The following is a 14909-nucleotide window of genomic DNA, read 5'->3' as shown; positions in this document are numbered from 1 at the left end:
AGTTATTTAGCTCATTATGTGGGACCCAGCTCTTATTCTTCAAAAACAATCCGCTACCTATGCCTTGGAAGCAGAAATTGCATGACCCAACAAACAAGGAAATTATTTCTGTTATTTAACATTTTAGGAAATATTATTACTATTTCTTTTCTTTTTTTCTTGACAACAGGAAAGATTATTATTTATTTTAAGATCATCATAATATTTTCATCGACACCTTATATAGATTAGATTACTTTGATGTTGTGGAGAAGTAACACATTAAATTTTTGTTACAGATGATCCTGACCTATTTATTATGGCTATAAATCGTAAAAACTAGTTTAACAAAGCAAAATCTCCAAAAACAAATCATAAACTAGACATATTTCTAATAATCGCAGGACTCTAAACATGCCCCACAAATACCAGAAAGTATCATGTATAGACGAAACTACCCTTTGAAGAGGGTTTCTGAAACGGCAAAAGTTAGAGAATCGTCATGGGACCCACGCGAAGACAGACACGTCATAGAACTCAGACTGTAACTAACCAGCCTGTCTTGGCCAGAAAGAGAGATATTACATGATTCAACTAAATCACTAGTACACAGCACAGTATCAACTATATAAAGTCGAGTTTCATATATGTTTACCGTATGCGTATACTGTCTAATGTATATAAGGTTTTGTATATGTTATAAATCGTGCTATATCAACGCTCATAAATGGATCAAGGAAAGATTTATGTTTTCTTAACTAAAAAGTTTAAGCTAAAAGATGTAATGCCAAAGAACTAAAATATGTAACTTAGCATAAATTTGGTCAGTTAGCAGAAACAAATTGCAACCAAAACCAAATTTTCAAATTTATATATAAAAATAATTATTTTAAAATATTATAGAGTTATCTTTATGTTTAAAATTTGAATTTAAACACGCTTATATATACCATCTTTTTAGTTATCTAACATATCAATATAGACTTTCAAAGTGAGAAAACTGAATTTTCACAGGTCCTAATCACGCGTTTTATATAAAAATGATTATGAATATATTAGGAGAAAAATACATAAGCTTTTTTTCTATCGAAGAGAAAATACATTAGTTAGTTTGCTTTAACAAACATAGAAGAGTTTACAAAAAAAAAAAACATAGAAGAGTTTATTTTGAACGTAACATTTTTTGTCCCCCGATCGACCACAAATATATAACATAAGAATTAAATTTTATTTTAATTCAAGAAATTGTTTTGTTTGTCATCCTACTCTCTTTTTATTGTTACTCAAAACATTACAAACGTATAGGCTTTTCTAAAAAAGAAAGAGAGACAGAAACAGAGAGAGTTGTTTAAGAATAAAACTCTTCTCCGCGTGAACTCCGATGCTTTAGTCGGAATATTCTTCTCCGACATTCATCACTCGTCGGTAACGTTATATCTTCTCTTTACAACTTTCATTATGCTAATAGACGAATAAGAAGGAAAACTAGCTAAGACAAGTTGATTACTAAGGGTGCTTAAAGCAATTTCATATGACACAATTCGTTTGCAGATTTTGTAACTATCTTAGCCCTTAAAACGGTTTAATGGAAAGTGGAAACATGTTTGAAGAAATAGGGTGTTTTGACCCTAATGCTCCGGCAGATATGACGGTGGAGAGCAACTTCTCTCCGGCGGAGCCACCACCGCCGGTCTTGGTCGCCGGTAGCACAAGCAACAGCAACTGCAGTCTAGAAGATCTCTCTGAGTTCCACCTCAGCCCACAAGACTGCTCCCTAGCCGCTGCAGCCGCAGCTTCTGTTCATCAGCTTCACATCAATGCTACTACTCCTAGTTGTGATCACCAACTCCAGAGTTTAATACACCAAAACTTTCAAGATCCATCCTATGCTCCACAGTCTAACAATTGGGACAACGGTTACCAAGACTTTGTGACTTTAGGTCCTAATCACACGACTCCTGACCTACTCAGCCTCTTGCAGCTGCCGAGATCCTCACTTCCACCTTTCGCAACACCTAGCCTTCACGACATGATCATGACATCTTCCTCTGCCGCCTCTGCTGCCTTTGACCCGCTCTACCATCTGAACTTCCCTTTGCAGCCTCCTAGTGGGACTCTACTAGGAGTTGAGGATCAAACCGAGTTCAATGGAGTGAACGGTTTGATATATGCTGAAGAAAACAACAACACCGAGAATGGTCTTAACCCTAAAGGGAGAGGATCGAGAAAGCGTAAAGTCTTCCCTACAGAACGTGAGAGAAGAGTTCACTTCAAAGACCGGTTTGGTGACTTAAAGAACTTAATTCCAAACCCTACCAAGGTTAAGAGAAACACCTAACTTCTTCTTCAAGTAATAACTTTATAAACTAAACCATTTTATTTTTTTTTTGCTTATTCTCAAGAATGATAGAGCATCAATCGTTGGAGAAGCGATAGATCACATCAAAGAGTTGCTAAGAACCATAGAGGAGTTCAAGATGCTATTGGAGAAGAAAAGAATCACCAGACAGAGGAATAAGAGAGGCAGAATCGAAGTGGGGGAAGAGGACGTTGGTGATGAGAACTACAATGCTCAAAGCGAAGTAGTGGAACAGTGTTTGGTCAACAAGAAGAACAATGCCTTGAGATGCTCGTGGCTGAAGAGGAAATCAAAATTCACTGAAGTCGATGTGCGTATCATAGACGATGAAGTTACTATCAAGATCGTGCAAAAGAAGAAAATCAACTGTTTAGTGTTCGTCTCCAAAGTGATTGATCAGCTTCAGCTTGATCTTCATCATGTAGCTGGTGCACAGATCGGAGAGCACCACAGCTTCTTGTTCAACACCAAGGTTTGTCATTAAATTTCATGACCCTTTATTAGACCTACAAGTATTTTACTATTACTAACTATTTTTGACATATGTGAACAGATTTGTGAAGGATCTAGTGTTTATGCAAGTGCCATAGCAGATAGAGTTATGGAAGTGTTGGAGAAACAATACATGGAAGCTCTTTCGTCGAACAATGGCTATCACTGCTACACTAGTGATTAATGCGTTTTCTTCTATCTAGTAATGACTTTTCATAATGGATGATTAATAATATCACATTAGTAATGTTTCGTATTATTTCGTTTTATCTATGTGGGCTTGAAGCTAGTTTTTTCCTCGGAGGATTAATAACATCACATTAGTAATATAATTTACTCATACCTACACTCAATTAGCAGTTCAGAAGTACAAACACAAATCTCAAAATCTATTCATCTATTAGAAATATAATATAAACTAGTTATATAGAGAGTGTGATAAATATTAATCAAGGAAATATCATCAATGACATGTAGATTTATAATTTCTTATGAACATACACTGTAGAATATAAAAATAAAATAAAGATGATTGGAACCTACTTATCTTTAGCTTTATATCTAGGGGAATAGCATCATATATCTGGATATGCAAGCAATAAGGCCCATAACATATCCAACTCTCTCTTATATGTTCTGTTCTTTTGTTGTTGTACAATGTTTTGCCTAGATGATTGATTCAGTCTTATGTTGAAAGTTATGATAAAATAAATAAACATATATTGTACCTTATATTACAAATAACTATGAAATTTAATATAATATACTAGCTAATAAATACGCATATAGCTTGAATTGGATTTACATATTGTTTTACTATTTGCAAATGGTAATGTGAAAACTTACTTTCGTTTGTTTAAAAAATGTCTATTAGGAAGAAAAAAACCCTGTGCTCCACAATAAGTAAAAAATTATATATGATATATTTATATTAAACATTATATTTATATTAAACATATACAAATGTATATTGTTTACAAAAAAACATTTACAAATATGCTATATTTACCTTATAACATTTAATATTGTTAAAAACTATATTTACATTGTAACATTTAATATTGTAAAAAATATTGATTTAAAATAAATACCAGCTAATAATCATACATACAGTTTTAGAACTCATTAAAAAATATTAAGAAATTATAAGCAATAAGGTAGAGTGATTTACATACTGTCGATACACTTCCAACATCGCCATCACATATCTTCCAAAACTTATTAATCGGATAAACAATAAACTATATTAAAAAAAAAAAGAGTTCACTCAAATTTCATGAAATTGTGGAAGTACAGATTCATGAACATAATATCATAAGCTCTTCTAAGTATTCAGCACCCAAATCCTCAAAAACCACAACCGATGTATCACTTTCTTGATTCGTAACAACACTCTGTTTTCTACTTCTTGATGACAAAGAAGAAGACGAAGAGGAAGAAGAAGAGTACGAGGAAGAAGAAGTGGAAGACAAGGAAGAAGAAGGAGAAGACTTCTTCTTTCCTCTAGGCCGGTTTCTCATGGAGTGTTTTCTCTTCAAAGCTATCACCGGAGACTCTCCGTCGTTGAAATTGACATTCTCCATGTTCCACAGAGTCTCCTTAACAACTTCTACAGGGAAGTTGAGTACGGCAAGATCGCCTTTCAAAGCGAAAGCAGCCTGATCATAAGCGAGAGCCGCCTCTTCCGCAGTGTCGAACGTACCGAGCCACACTCTTATCCCTTTCCTCGTTGAGTCTCTTATCTCGGCTGCGTATTTCCCCCACGGCCTCTTCCTCACTCCTCTGTATGACCTCTCCTCCTCCTCCTGCTGCTTGACCGGTACGGTGGCATCTTCTTCTTCTTTGACGATTGATGATTCAAATGTGGAGAAGTCATCAAAGTAGTAGGAAGGGCTAAATGATTGATGTAAGAAACTATCTTCCCACAAGAATGATTCTTGTGAGCTCCATGATGTTGTTGAAGAAGAGTCTTGACTTTGGTTTTCAGAAAATAAGGTAGTTTGAAACTCCATTTTCAATATTTTTTTTCTTAACGGTTTTCTTTTTAGATCTCGTTATTAAGTGGTTATAAGTTTGGGAAGTATATAGCATATATATATGAGTTGTGGAACGTACGTATCAAGAGGTGTTGTTATATAAATATTAAGTGAATATATAAATGATATCATTGGGTCAAATTGATAGCAAGGCTGCCTCCAATTAGTACTATTTGTTTCGAAACGCAAAATGGGGACATCCAAAAAGATAAATATAATAGAAAGAAGGTAATACGTAATAAGATCTAATCCAATACGATACACACATTAGTAGGTGCATTGTTCCACGAGGGACAAGACCAAGATTGAGGGAATGACGTACGGCGGCGTCTTGACGACAAAACACATGAGATCATCATTTGTTGACATGGCAGATATTTGCCACATTGGAGTTTTGTTACTCGAGAGCATGCATCTCGGTCGCTAGTAGAGAGGTTTTTAGGTTTCAAATGTTCAAGTAACAGAAAAAATGTTGAAGAAACTTCAGGTTTTTAGTGTATATTCGACGAATATTTACGGTTGTAGTTATATGAGAGTAATCATCATCTTTTGCGTGCAAGGTCCATGATCAGTATTTTTTTTTCCGACACCATGATCAGTGTTTTGGGGGCCTTTATGTTACATCTACTGATCTACATATACATTGAATTATTATTATTTTGCTAACTATATACATTGAAAATTATATAAATATAATTGTTCATAATTCTTAGATTTGTAGCTTTACGGATTCTTACGAGAAGATAATAGTATAATACTAGAGAAGACATAAAAAGGTTTAGTTTTTTCTTTTGTTAAAGGATTTGCATAAGATTTAGAGTTTTCGTCCAATCATTTATAGAAATTGGAAGAGCATACAATTTTGTAATAAGGTACATGCAAATTCAATCCTTCCAAGATTAATCAGACATTTTGAAAACTGGATGTGTGGTACTCATACAAATTTAGAAAAGCTTTAAGGGGAGGGGTTGTGAACTTCTTACGAAGATAATTGTAATCTGTAAGAGGATATACCAAACATATAAAGTAGTTATTTAAAAAGTTAGTTTTAGTAAATAAAGAATCAGTTGAGTGGGATGAGCCTATAGTGGTGGACCATTGAAATATAATTGGCTTATCGCAACTTGAGAATACAATAATTAACATGTAGCAACTAGCAATAGAGACGGGTGCATGAACACTCTTCTCTTTTTATTTGTTTTTTTAAATCTCTATAGTTTCACTTTTTGTCCGGGCCTGCTAGCCTGCTAGGGTCAAAGGTAAACCAAGTTATTTTGGTCAAAAAAAACTCTTTTTTCGTCAAGACCAAGAAAATCAAGACATGCTTGCTATTCAGTGACCCTACTCATTACAATGCTCTAATAAAATGAAAATGAATTTGTTTGATTGGAATTTTTCTTTAAGTGTTTGATTGGAACATTATGAAATTCCAGCAAATCTACGGGTTGGTTTTTAATCATTGATTCAATTTGCTAAAGAAATTATGTATGTATTTAAATACTTGTTGGTTTAACTGATTCTTTTAACAAAATGTCTGTCACAAAATGCTTGAATTTAAATAACCAAACCACAACGACCTGAATTAGAACTATATACATGATCTCCGCAATACTACAATTTCGATAAATTTATATACACATTTTCCAGAAATCTGCACCGTCAAATTTAATATTTTCATATTATTAAATTTTAAGAAAATTTATAGTATTAAATTTTAAGAAAAATTATAGATTATAGAATTAAAGCATTGTGATTCTAGTTGGAGTTGCAAACTTTCTATTCAAAAAGTATAGTTATCTGAGTATTAAAGAGCGTATTTAATTTATATCGTTAAAGTCTTTGAATCAAAACTTGACAAAATAGCAAATTTGTTTTAGGAGAAGATGTAGAATCTTCTTTTCATGCCTCACTTTTAAACTTCATTCAGAAAGCAAGAAAGTGCATGCATCTTCAATTCAAGCACGTGTCTATTAATTTGGGCATGATTTAGTCGCCAGCCACGCGAAAATTTGGAAGCTTGTTTTTCTTTTTTTTTTGAACTCTGAAAGCTTGTTTCTTATATTTTGTCTACCCTCTGTAGATTATAATATAAGTGGAAAGTATGCATTATTAAGAAATAAAATATGAAACATCGGTATCGCCGGCGGCAATAATTTAGGGATGAATACATGCTTATGACTTATGACCGTGCTTCCAAAAAATCCAGCTATTTCACACGCATATATATCTGGTTTAATATATACAACATATATATACATGGTTATTGGGAGATAAGTATGTGTAGAGTTTACGAATTCTAAAAGTTGATGGATTTTTAAAGTTATATAGATTAAGAAAATATATATACATTAACTTACAAAATTTGATTATGACTTTTGTAAATTGCTACTCATAAATTTATGTTATTTGTTTTCTATCATTTATTTTGTAAATTAAATATATGGTTAAGAAATTTTAGAATTTAAAATAAGTCTTAAAAATACATAAATAAATATTGAAAATTTACAAATAAAAATTTTAAGAAAATTTTCAAAAAGAATTTTAAAATTAAAAATAAAAAATTGAAAAAACTGTAAAAAATCAAAAATGTATAAAATGAAAAAAAAAATTACAAAAAGTTTGAATACAAAAACGTATATATAACTAGAAAAAAAATATTACTTATATTAATGATAAATCAATAAAATATAATTATAAATTCAAAATAGTAATTATATAAAACGTAATGAGTTATAATTAGGGTTGAAAATACAAAAAATATTTGGCAAGAATAACTATTTATTTTTTAGACTTTTATATCACATAGATACACACGATATTTGAAAATCATGTCTTATGAATAAAAATGGAGAGAATCTCAATAATAATAGATTTATTTAGAATTAAAAAATCAATAATAACTAAACTTTTTGAAATAATAAGACATTTTAATAGTTTTGAAAATTCATAAACCCATAACAAGAGATTTTATAAAGTTTTTTAAAATCAATAACAATGAAATATCAAAATTTCCAATGTTGATGATAATTCATTTGCAAATAACCCCCTAAATATGTGTTTGTATAATTTGATTCAAAATTAAGCAAGTAGCAGTACAAAAATATTGATTAGGCAAAATTAGGCATGTCGCAAGTAGCCGTATAAATATGTTGATTAGAGTTTAATTAATTTTAGTCAATTAGATACTTTCAAAGAATCTACCGGTTCATTGTTTCGGTGAGAAACCAGTCCAGAAATTATAACATGATGATGTGGCTTTTTCAGAACAAACTACTATGATAAGAACACTAATGTTAATTTTATTTTTAGAAACGTAAACCGCCAACTATCTTAAAAAGATTAAACTACACGCGAACCGCCATAGCATAGCATAATCTGCTACTCCATCTTTTAAGTGAAGATAGAAAAATCTGGCATATATTATTCCTCTTTGAAACATTCCTAATTAATCACAAAAGGTTTACATAATTCAAATTAGGAATGTAATAATGTCAAATGATAAATTTAACAAGTTAGTATGTTGTCAAAAAAAACAAGTAAGTATTAAATCTATGACGGGACTTTGACCAAAAAAAATGAATGACAGGCCCAAACAAAAAGTAATTAACACGGTGATGGACATCTTATGTAAACTTCACAAGAACTTGGAGATAGCTGAGATAGCGTTTAACAAGCTGGTGGTTTTGAAGTCGAAGAATAGTGGGTACTATTCCCTTCTCCTGATCAGAAGAAGAGTGAAAGAATGATGGTCTGATAGCGAGATAGAGGTATCTCTTGCACATTTGGAGGAGCTGAGAGGAAGAGAGAGAGAGATGTAGCTTGTAAGTTGTAACCAGGAGAGACTTCCTCGCGCCACCGTGATCCATTTCATGCCTCTCCTCTCTTACCTCTGGTTCTTGCAATGTTGAGAGGATATGAACAGATGGGATTAGATAAACGAGCCCATCTGTTTGCTGCAGCTGATAGATCTCACTCTTCTTCAGATGATGTAATATATGAACAGATGGGATTAGCTGGATACTAAAAGCTACTCATCTGGAGCCTATAACCAGATGCTCATCAGAGAGGTTTTTGAGTAACTGTGTTAGAGTAACATCGATCATATTCGTCAAACTATGCTGCAGGATCAATAGCTGAATGTTTCTAGCCGAGTTCAATAGCAGATAGTCCCACGGGTTTCGTATATCCTTTGATACCCATTTTACGTCTCACACTATTCACCATCTCCCACATCCCAGCGTCAGCATATATGTTGGAAAGCAAGACGTAGACGCTTGATTCATTATGTTCCATGGATAAGAGCTTCTCTGCTATTTCTTCGGCTAACTCGACCTTTTTGTGGATTCTACAAGCATTCAGAAGAGCTCCCCAAGCACTAGCAATCGGTTTCACAGGCATGTTATCAATAAAAGACTTGGCTTCCTCAACTTCACCAGCTCGACCTAGCAAATCTACCATACACGCGTAATGCTCTTCCTCTGGTGCAATCCCGTAGTCTCTTGTCATCGACACAAACTGCTTCCGTCCTTCTTGGACGTTTCCCGAGTGGCTACAGGCCGACAAGAGCGATACGAATGTCACAGAGTTTGGAGTTAGGTTCCGCGACTTCATTTCACCAAAACAATCCAGAGCTTCCTCGAACATACCATTTATCCCAAAAGCATTGATCATTGAGCTCCAAGATATCACGTTTCTCTCCGGCATCATATCGAAAACCTTCCTAGCCATTTGAATGTTCCCGCATCTAGCGTACATGTCGATGAAAGACGTAAAATTCACAGCATCCATTTCAATCTCGTTCCTCATCATGTAACCATGAACACTTCTCCCGTGCCTCTGAGACCCCAAGCTGGAGCAAGAAACAAGAAGAGCCGCTAAAGTACACTGATTCGGAAGAACATATTCCCCCAGCATCTGCCTGAACAGATCAAACGCTTCCACAGCTCTCTCACATTTAGCAAATCCAGAAACCAGCGTTGTCCACATCACCACATTCTTATCAACACTTGTTTCAAACACCTCCCTGGCATTATCCAACAACCTGCATTTCACATACATATCCACAACAGAGGCTTGTAAATAACCGCTCTGTTCTATAAAACTCCTTCTGATGGATAAACCGTGCACTGACTTCCCTTCTCTACCAGCAAAGACATTCCCACAAGCCTTCACCAAACATATCAACGCAAGCGCATCGACTCCTAAACCCGCCTCTCTCATGAGATAAAACAAACGAAACACTTCAGTCTCTCTCGAGTATCTCAAGTAACCTTTCATCAAAACCCCCCAAAGAACCGAACTTCTCAGAGTCATTTCGTCGAACACCTTCTGCGCATCTTCCACACCACCAAACTGCGCATACATCTCGACCAAAGACGGCGCAACGTAATCGTCCTTATCCAACCCACACTTCATCGCTAATCCATGAATCAGAACCCCGTTCTCTAAAAACCCTAACCCCACGCAAGCTTTGATCGCGAACACCAAATTGAAACTGTCGACGCCGCCGCCGTCACAGTCCCTCCTCATGCGATTGTAAAGACGTAAGATTTCTTCGCCGTGGTTCTTGGATTTGGAGTAACCGGAGAGGATCGTGTTCCAGGAGTAACGGTTCCTCTTCCAGGGAGGGATTCGATCGAAGGAAGCGGCGGCGAGATCGAGACGATTCGATTGGATGTAAGAGTTAGTGACACTGGATCCGAGAACGACTTCTTCTTCGAGTCCGTGAGCTATGACCTTCGCGTGGACCTGTTGAGTATGGTGCAGCGCTTTGATTTGGGTGAGGATCGTTAACAGAGCGTTGGTTCTGTTCACCGGAAGCATCGGTGGTGAAGTGCGCCGCCGCGAAATAAAAAAAAGGTCAAAAAGTCAAATTCCCTTAATTACAACAAATCAAGCAAACTGTAACACGTGCTTTTGTAATAAAAGAAAATGAATCACGTGCTTCTTTTTTTTTTATTGTCGCCAATGGCCATGTGTATGAGTCATGAGTTTCCGTGAAATTTCAGGATTGGGCTGTATGAATGAATTTCTGTAGACCGAGTTACATACTGATTCATGCCCACACTGTCTATGTATTTAATACGTGCGTCCGCACCTACCAAAGCATGTCTTCCTTTATTTGGTCGTGACTTTGATAGTTAAGATTTAAGACTGAATCAAACTTATTGTGATATGAATATTATTCGCTTTGTGAGACATTTTGAAATTTTCCAACTTCTTTTTGCTTAGTGGTTCCGGTTTTAAGGTGATATCATGTCATCTTGACCTCCAAATTCGAATGTGAATCGTCGTCATGTAGCGTTTAAATATTGACAAACCAAGAAACAATAGTTGAATTCATTATTTTTAAAAACAGATTAATTTGAGAGAAAATTGGGAAATAGATCCACTTTTTTCTCCCATTTGTCACATTAGGATTTTAGTTAGATTGTTTAGGAAAATAGGATTTTGAAACCTTGTAAATACCCTAATACCCTTTAATTATTGATTAAGTAGATTTATAATATATTTTTTAGATTTTCGTAATTAATTTTAAATGCATTTAGATTTACTAATAAATTAAAAAAGTAAAACTCAAAAAGTAAAAAAAAAAAAAATTCAAAGGGACATCGATTTACTCCCTTACCCTAGATCCCCTTTCTATTTTTTTTTTCACCCTTCTTCTCCGCCGAGCTCCATCTATGGCGATTGATACCTAGTTTCATCTCTTCTCCTGCTCAATCCTTCTCCTCTCCAACGCTCTCTTCATCTCTCCTACAAAAAGTCCTACCCTCTTGTTCCTCATCTTCCTCTTCGACCACACCGAAAGAACACAATCAATACTTCCTTGTTTGAGTTGTTCATCGGGTAAGGTCAAAATCGGTGGGTTCTTCCATCAATTTCGTCAATATTAGGAGGTTTCTTCACAGTTGTTTTCGATTACTTCAATTTTATTTCTTGACCTAGATTTTGTGATTGTCGATTTTGACCTAGATTTTGTGATTCTCGATTTGGATATTTTCTTAAAGTAAATTAATTTACTTGTTGGTTTATAATCTTATACACCACGCTTTTCTCTTTACATATTAATGTTTTCGATTGTATTTACCTTTCGGCTTAGTTTGTTCTTGATATGTTGGCTTAGTTGTTGTCTGATCTTGAGGTTTATAAGTTTGTAATGTAGAGTAGTTGTAGCTGAGTAGTTGTTCTTTGATATGTAGGGCTTTTGTTGTCCGATTTGTATGTAGAGTAGTTGTTCTTGTAGTGTTTATATTCTTACTTTGTTGTTGTCCGATTGGAAAAATGCTTCTAGAATAGGATTTTGTTTGTTTCTGCTCTCATTACCCACATTATTTCGATTGTTAGTTTGTTGTTCTTTGATTGGAAAAATGGTTATTGTTTGTTTCTTACTTTGTTATTGATATTTTACAAATTGAACTAATGATGATCTCATGCCTTGTAGATATGTCGGAGGAGTTACCAAAGAGGCTTTTTAAGGAGGGCGAAGAGCCTCAGGTGTCTCAGATCAATAACAACTGCAGGATCGACTACATAATTAAGAAGTTCACAGCGTGGATGCCAAAGGAGCTGGATGTTGTGAAGAAAGATCCGGTGTTTGCTCAGATTTTTAAGCTTCATGAAAACGGTCTCGGGTACTCGGCGAGAGTGGTACACAGCTTCTTGTGCAGGGAGCTGGTGACTTACAAGCTTCACGAGCTTTGGTTTGTCTTTGCGAGGAGACCACTTCGATTCTCACTTCAAGAGTACCACGCAGTAACCGGGTTTGAGTGCAACACGAGTATCTCCCTTTCGGAGTTTGAAGAGTGGAAATTTGATGGTGGTTTCTGGAGCAGGGTTTTGAGGAGGAAAGACGAGACAGTTACACTCTTCGATCTGTGGAATAAGGACAAGGACTCTGTCAAGAAGTGGAAGAATGCAGATCGCATACGGCTGATCTACCTTGCCTTCATTCTTTGTGTCGTTTTAGCGAGAGATGAGAAGCAGAATATCCCTCTCAAATACATCAAGGTGGTCATGGATCTTGAGAAGGTTCGAAAGTATCCTTGGGGAGTTGCTTCTTATGATCTTCTCTGCGAGTCAATAGCCAAGAACCGCTACAAACTGAAGGAGAAGACAAGTAGTTATGTTTTAGATGGATTCTCCTACGCCTTGCAGATTTGGGCAATGGAAGCTGTACCAAAGATTGGAAAGCTTTGTGGTAAGAAACTGGACAAAGCTTTTGCGGATGGTCCTAGATGCATCAACTGGATGGGAGCTGGAAAGGTGTCATATCAAGAGATCAATCGGTTGGAGGAGATTTTTACAGCTGAGGTAAGTATCACTTGTTTTTATGACTCCATCAGGTTTGAAATAAATTTGTAGGATCTAACTTTCATTATTTTTTTTTGTGTAGGATGACATGTATCCATTCATCTCATCGACAGGGAATATGGATATTATCCAGAGTGTTGATTTCCGCAGAGATGATGTGGAGGATGAAAGAATCAAGGGTCTGATGGAGCTGATTTCCGCAAAGAATGACTTCACTCAGCATGTTTGGGATTTCGAAGAAGCTGTAGAGGAATCTCTAGATCAGCCTGGTGAAGAGGGAGTGAATGATGAAGCAGCTGAGACAGATGAGAGTGATGAAACTTTTCAGACTCCAAGAGGATCAACGAGCCTAGGCGATACATCAAAGCAGGGTAAGAAAAGGCTTCCAGATCGTGGTATGGAAAAAAGGAAGCATAAGGTTCTCAATGGTGGATCGAAGCAACCATCTTTTAATGAAGACATGAAGACTTTTATGGCGCAGTTGTTTGAGCAGAGTATCTCTGCAATGGAGCAAAGGATGGAGAAGAAGATGGATGAGAAATTAGAGCAATTGGAACATCGGCTAAAAGCTCCAACTAAGGAACCCCGCGTTGAAGTTGAGGATGGAGAGACGCCTTCTCCGAGCAAGACAACGACGACCCAGCAGCCATCGTTGAGGAGGTCCACACGCGGGGTAAAGAACAACTAGTCTTCATCACTCCTTTAATGTTATTTTCTCTTGTTTGTTTGTGACTGCACTTGTTAGTCATCGCTAAGGTCTCGGTTTGGTTTAGTGTCTTGTTTGTTTTATGGTTTTGTTATGTGTAATATTGGAACGATGTATTTCATCAGTCCTTTATGTATTTTGTTATGTGTAATATTGGAATTATGTAATGGTTGTCTTATGGTTTTGTAATGCAATTGTTGTGAAACTTTTTTAAAAATATGATCCTTGGTTATGAGCTTGGTATGTATTATAATTGTGTAAATTTTGGTTTAATTTTTTTTATTTTCACAGAGTCCAGTGGATCTTAATTTCACTCAAGAAGAGGCTAGCTTTCGTGGAATCAGTATGAGGTCTGAGGTCTTCGATCTGGAAGAAGACTAATAGTGTCTAACTAGTGCTTTGGTTTTTTTTTTGAATTATGAGGCAAAACTCTAGGTTTTTATTCTTTTATGACACATTGATAACTCTAACTTTGCTTTTCTATGAAGTATTTTTTTTAGGAAAAATATGGTAGCCCTTAAAATACCCTAAACAAACCCCTAAAGTTATTTGGAAACCATTACCCTAAACATACCCTAAATTTAGTAATCCTTATAATACCCTAAACATACCCTAAAGTTATTTGGAAACCATTATCCCTAAACATACCCTAAATTTAGTAACCCTTATAATACCCTAAACATACCCTAAATTTATTTGAAAACCATTATCCCTAATCAGACCCTTAAGTGTTTTGAAAACATTACCCCTAAACACCAAACAAAAGCCAAAATAAAACCTTAACATACCCTGATCTATTCACTTATTATGTAGATTGATCACTTAAATAATTAATTATATAAAATTGTCAATAATTTTCGAAAATTATCTCCTTCTTTGATCCATGTTGTAACACTTGTTTAGAGGATTCAAAGTTAAACTACAAACGATCTAGAAGTGTGATATACGCGAAAATTTTGTTTTTTTTTCTGATATACCTTAGGTATAATACACGTTATAGGTGTATGAAACGGCGCCGTTTTGT

The 14909-nt window shown here is 35.3% G+C and overlaps 4 protein-coding genes across 4 annotated transcripts; 2 read left to right on the top strand and 2 right to left on the bottom strand.

The window, feature by feature from the left end:
• Window positions 1-1254: 1254 nt before the first annotated feature.
• LOC130508498 (transcription factor bHLH89-like) lies at window positions 1255-3170 on the top strand. The gene is made up of 4 exons (XM_057004171.1): window positions 1255-1404; window positions 1531-2299; window positions 2382-2810; window positions 2892-3170. Exons 2-4 carry the CDS (start codon window positions 1565-1567, stop codon window positions 3012-3014), a joined length of 1287 nt encoding a protein of 428 aa, XP_056860151.1. The 5' UTR covers window positions 1255-1404; window positions 1531-1564; the 3' UTR covers window positions 3015-3170.
• Window positions 3171-4078: 908 nt separating this feature from the next.
• On the bottom strand, window positions 4079-4933 carry LOC130509161 (ethylene-responsive transcription factor ERF094-like). Its single transcript, XM_057004837.1, has one exon. It carries the CDS (start codon window positions 4840-4842, stop codon window positions 4129-4131), a length of 714 nt encoding a protein of 237 aa, XP_056860817.1. The 5' UTR covers window positions 4843-4933; the 3' UTR covers window positions 4079-4128.
• A 3378-nt stretch (window positions 4934-8311) lies between these two features.
• LOC130507904 (pentatricopeptide repeat-containing protein At1g06140, mitochondrial-like) lies at window positions 8312-10733 on the bottom strand. Its single transcript, XM_057002684.1, has one exon. It carries the CDS (start codon window positions 10687-10689, stop codon window positions 9010-9012), a length of 1680 nt encoding a protein of 559 aa, XP_056858664.1. The 5' UTR covers window positions 10690-10733; the 3' UTR covers window positions 8312-9009.
• Window positions 10734-12312: 1579 nt separating this feature from the next.
• On the top strand, window positions 12313-14052 carry LOC130512887 (uncharacterized). The gene is made up of 2 exons (XM_057011342.1): window positions 12313-13179; window positions 13262-14052. Exons 1-2 carry the CDS (start codon window positions 12313-12315, stop codon window positions 13865-13867), a joined length of 1473 nt encoding a protein of 490 aa, XP_056867322.1. The 3' UTR covers window positions 13868-14052.
• The last annotated feature ends 857 nt before the right edge of the window (window positions 14053-14909 follow it).

The sequence above is a fragment of the Raphanus sativus genome, chromosome 1 (assembly GCF_000801105.2).
Source record: "Raphanus sativus cultivar WK10039 chromosome 1, ASM80110v3, whole genome shotgun sequence".
In the NCBI taxonomy this organism is placed as follows: Eukaryota; Viridiplantae; Streptophyta; class Magnoliopsida; order Brassicales; family Brassicaceae; genus Raphanus; species Raphanus sativus.
This window is presented reverse-complemented; position numbering and strand designations above follow the sequence as displayed.

Excerpts from the sequence above, each read along its gene's own strand:
- LOC130508498 (XM_057004171.1), top strand. The coding sequence starts at position 1,565 with ATGGAAAGTGGAAACATGTTTGAAGAAATAGGGTGTTTTGACCCTAAT. Across the intron at positions 2,300-2,381 it reads TAATTCCAAACCCTACCAAG|AATGATAGAGCATCAATCGT; the intron begins GTTAAGAGAAAC and ends CTTATTCTCAAG. Across the intron at positions 2,811-2,891 it reads GCTTCTTGTTCAACACCAAG|ATTTGTGAAGGATCTAGTGT; the intron begins GTTTGTCATTAA and ends ATATGTGAACAG.
- LOC130509161 (XM_057004837.1), bottom strand. The coding sequence starts at position 4,842 with ATGGAGTTTCAAACTACCTTATTTTCTGAAAACCAAAGTCAAGACTCT.
- LOC130507904 (XM_057002684.1), bottom strand. The coding sequence starts at position 10,689 with ATGCTTCCGGTGAACAGAACCAACGCTCTGTTAACGATCCTCACCCAA.
- LOC130512887 (XM_057011342.1), top strand. The coding sequence starts at position 12,313 with ATGTCGGAGGAGTTACCAAAGAGGCTTTTTAAGGAGGGCGAAGAGCCT. Across the intron at positions 13,180-13,261 it reads AGGAGATTTTTACAGCTGAG|GATGACATGTATCCATTCAT; the intron begins GTAAGTATCACT and ends TTTTTTGTGTAG.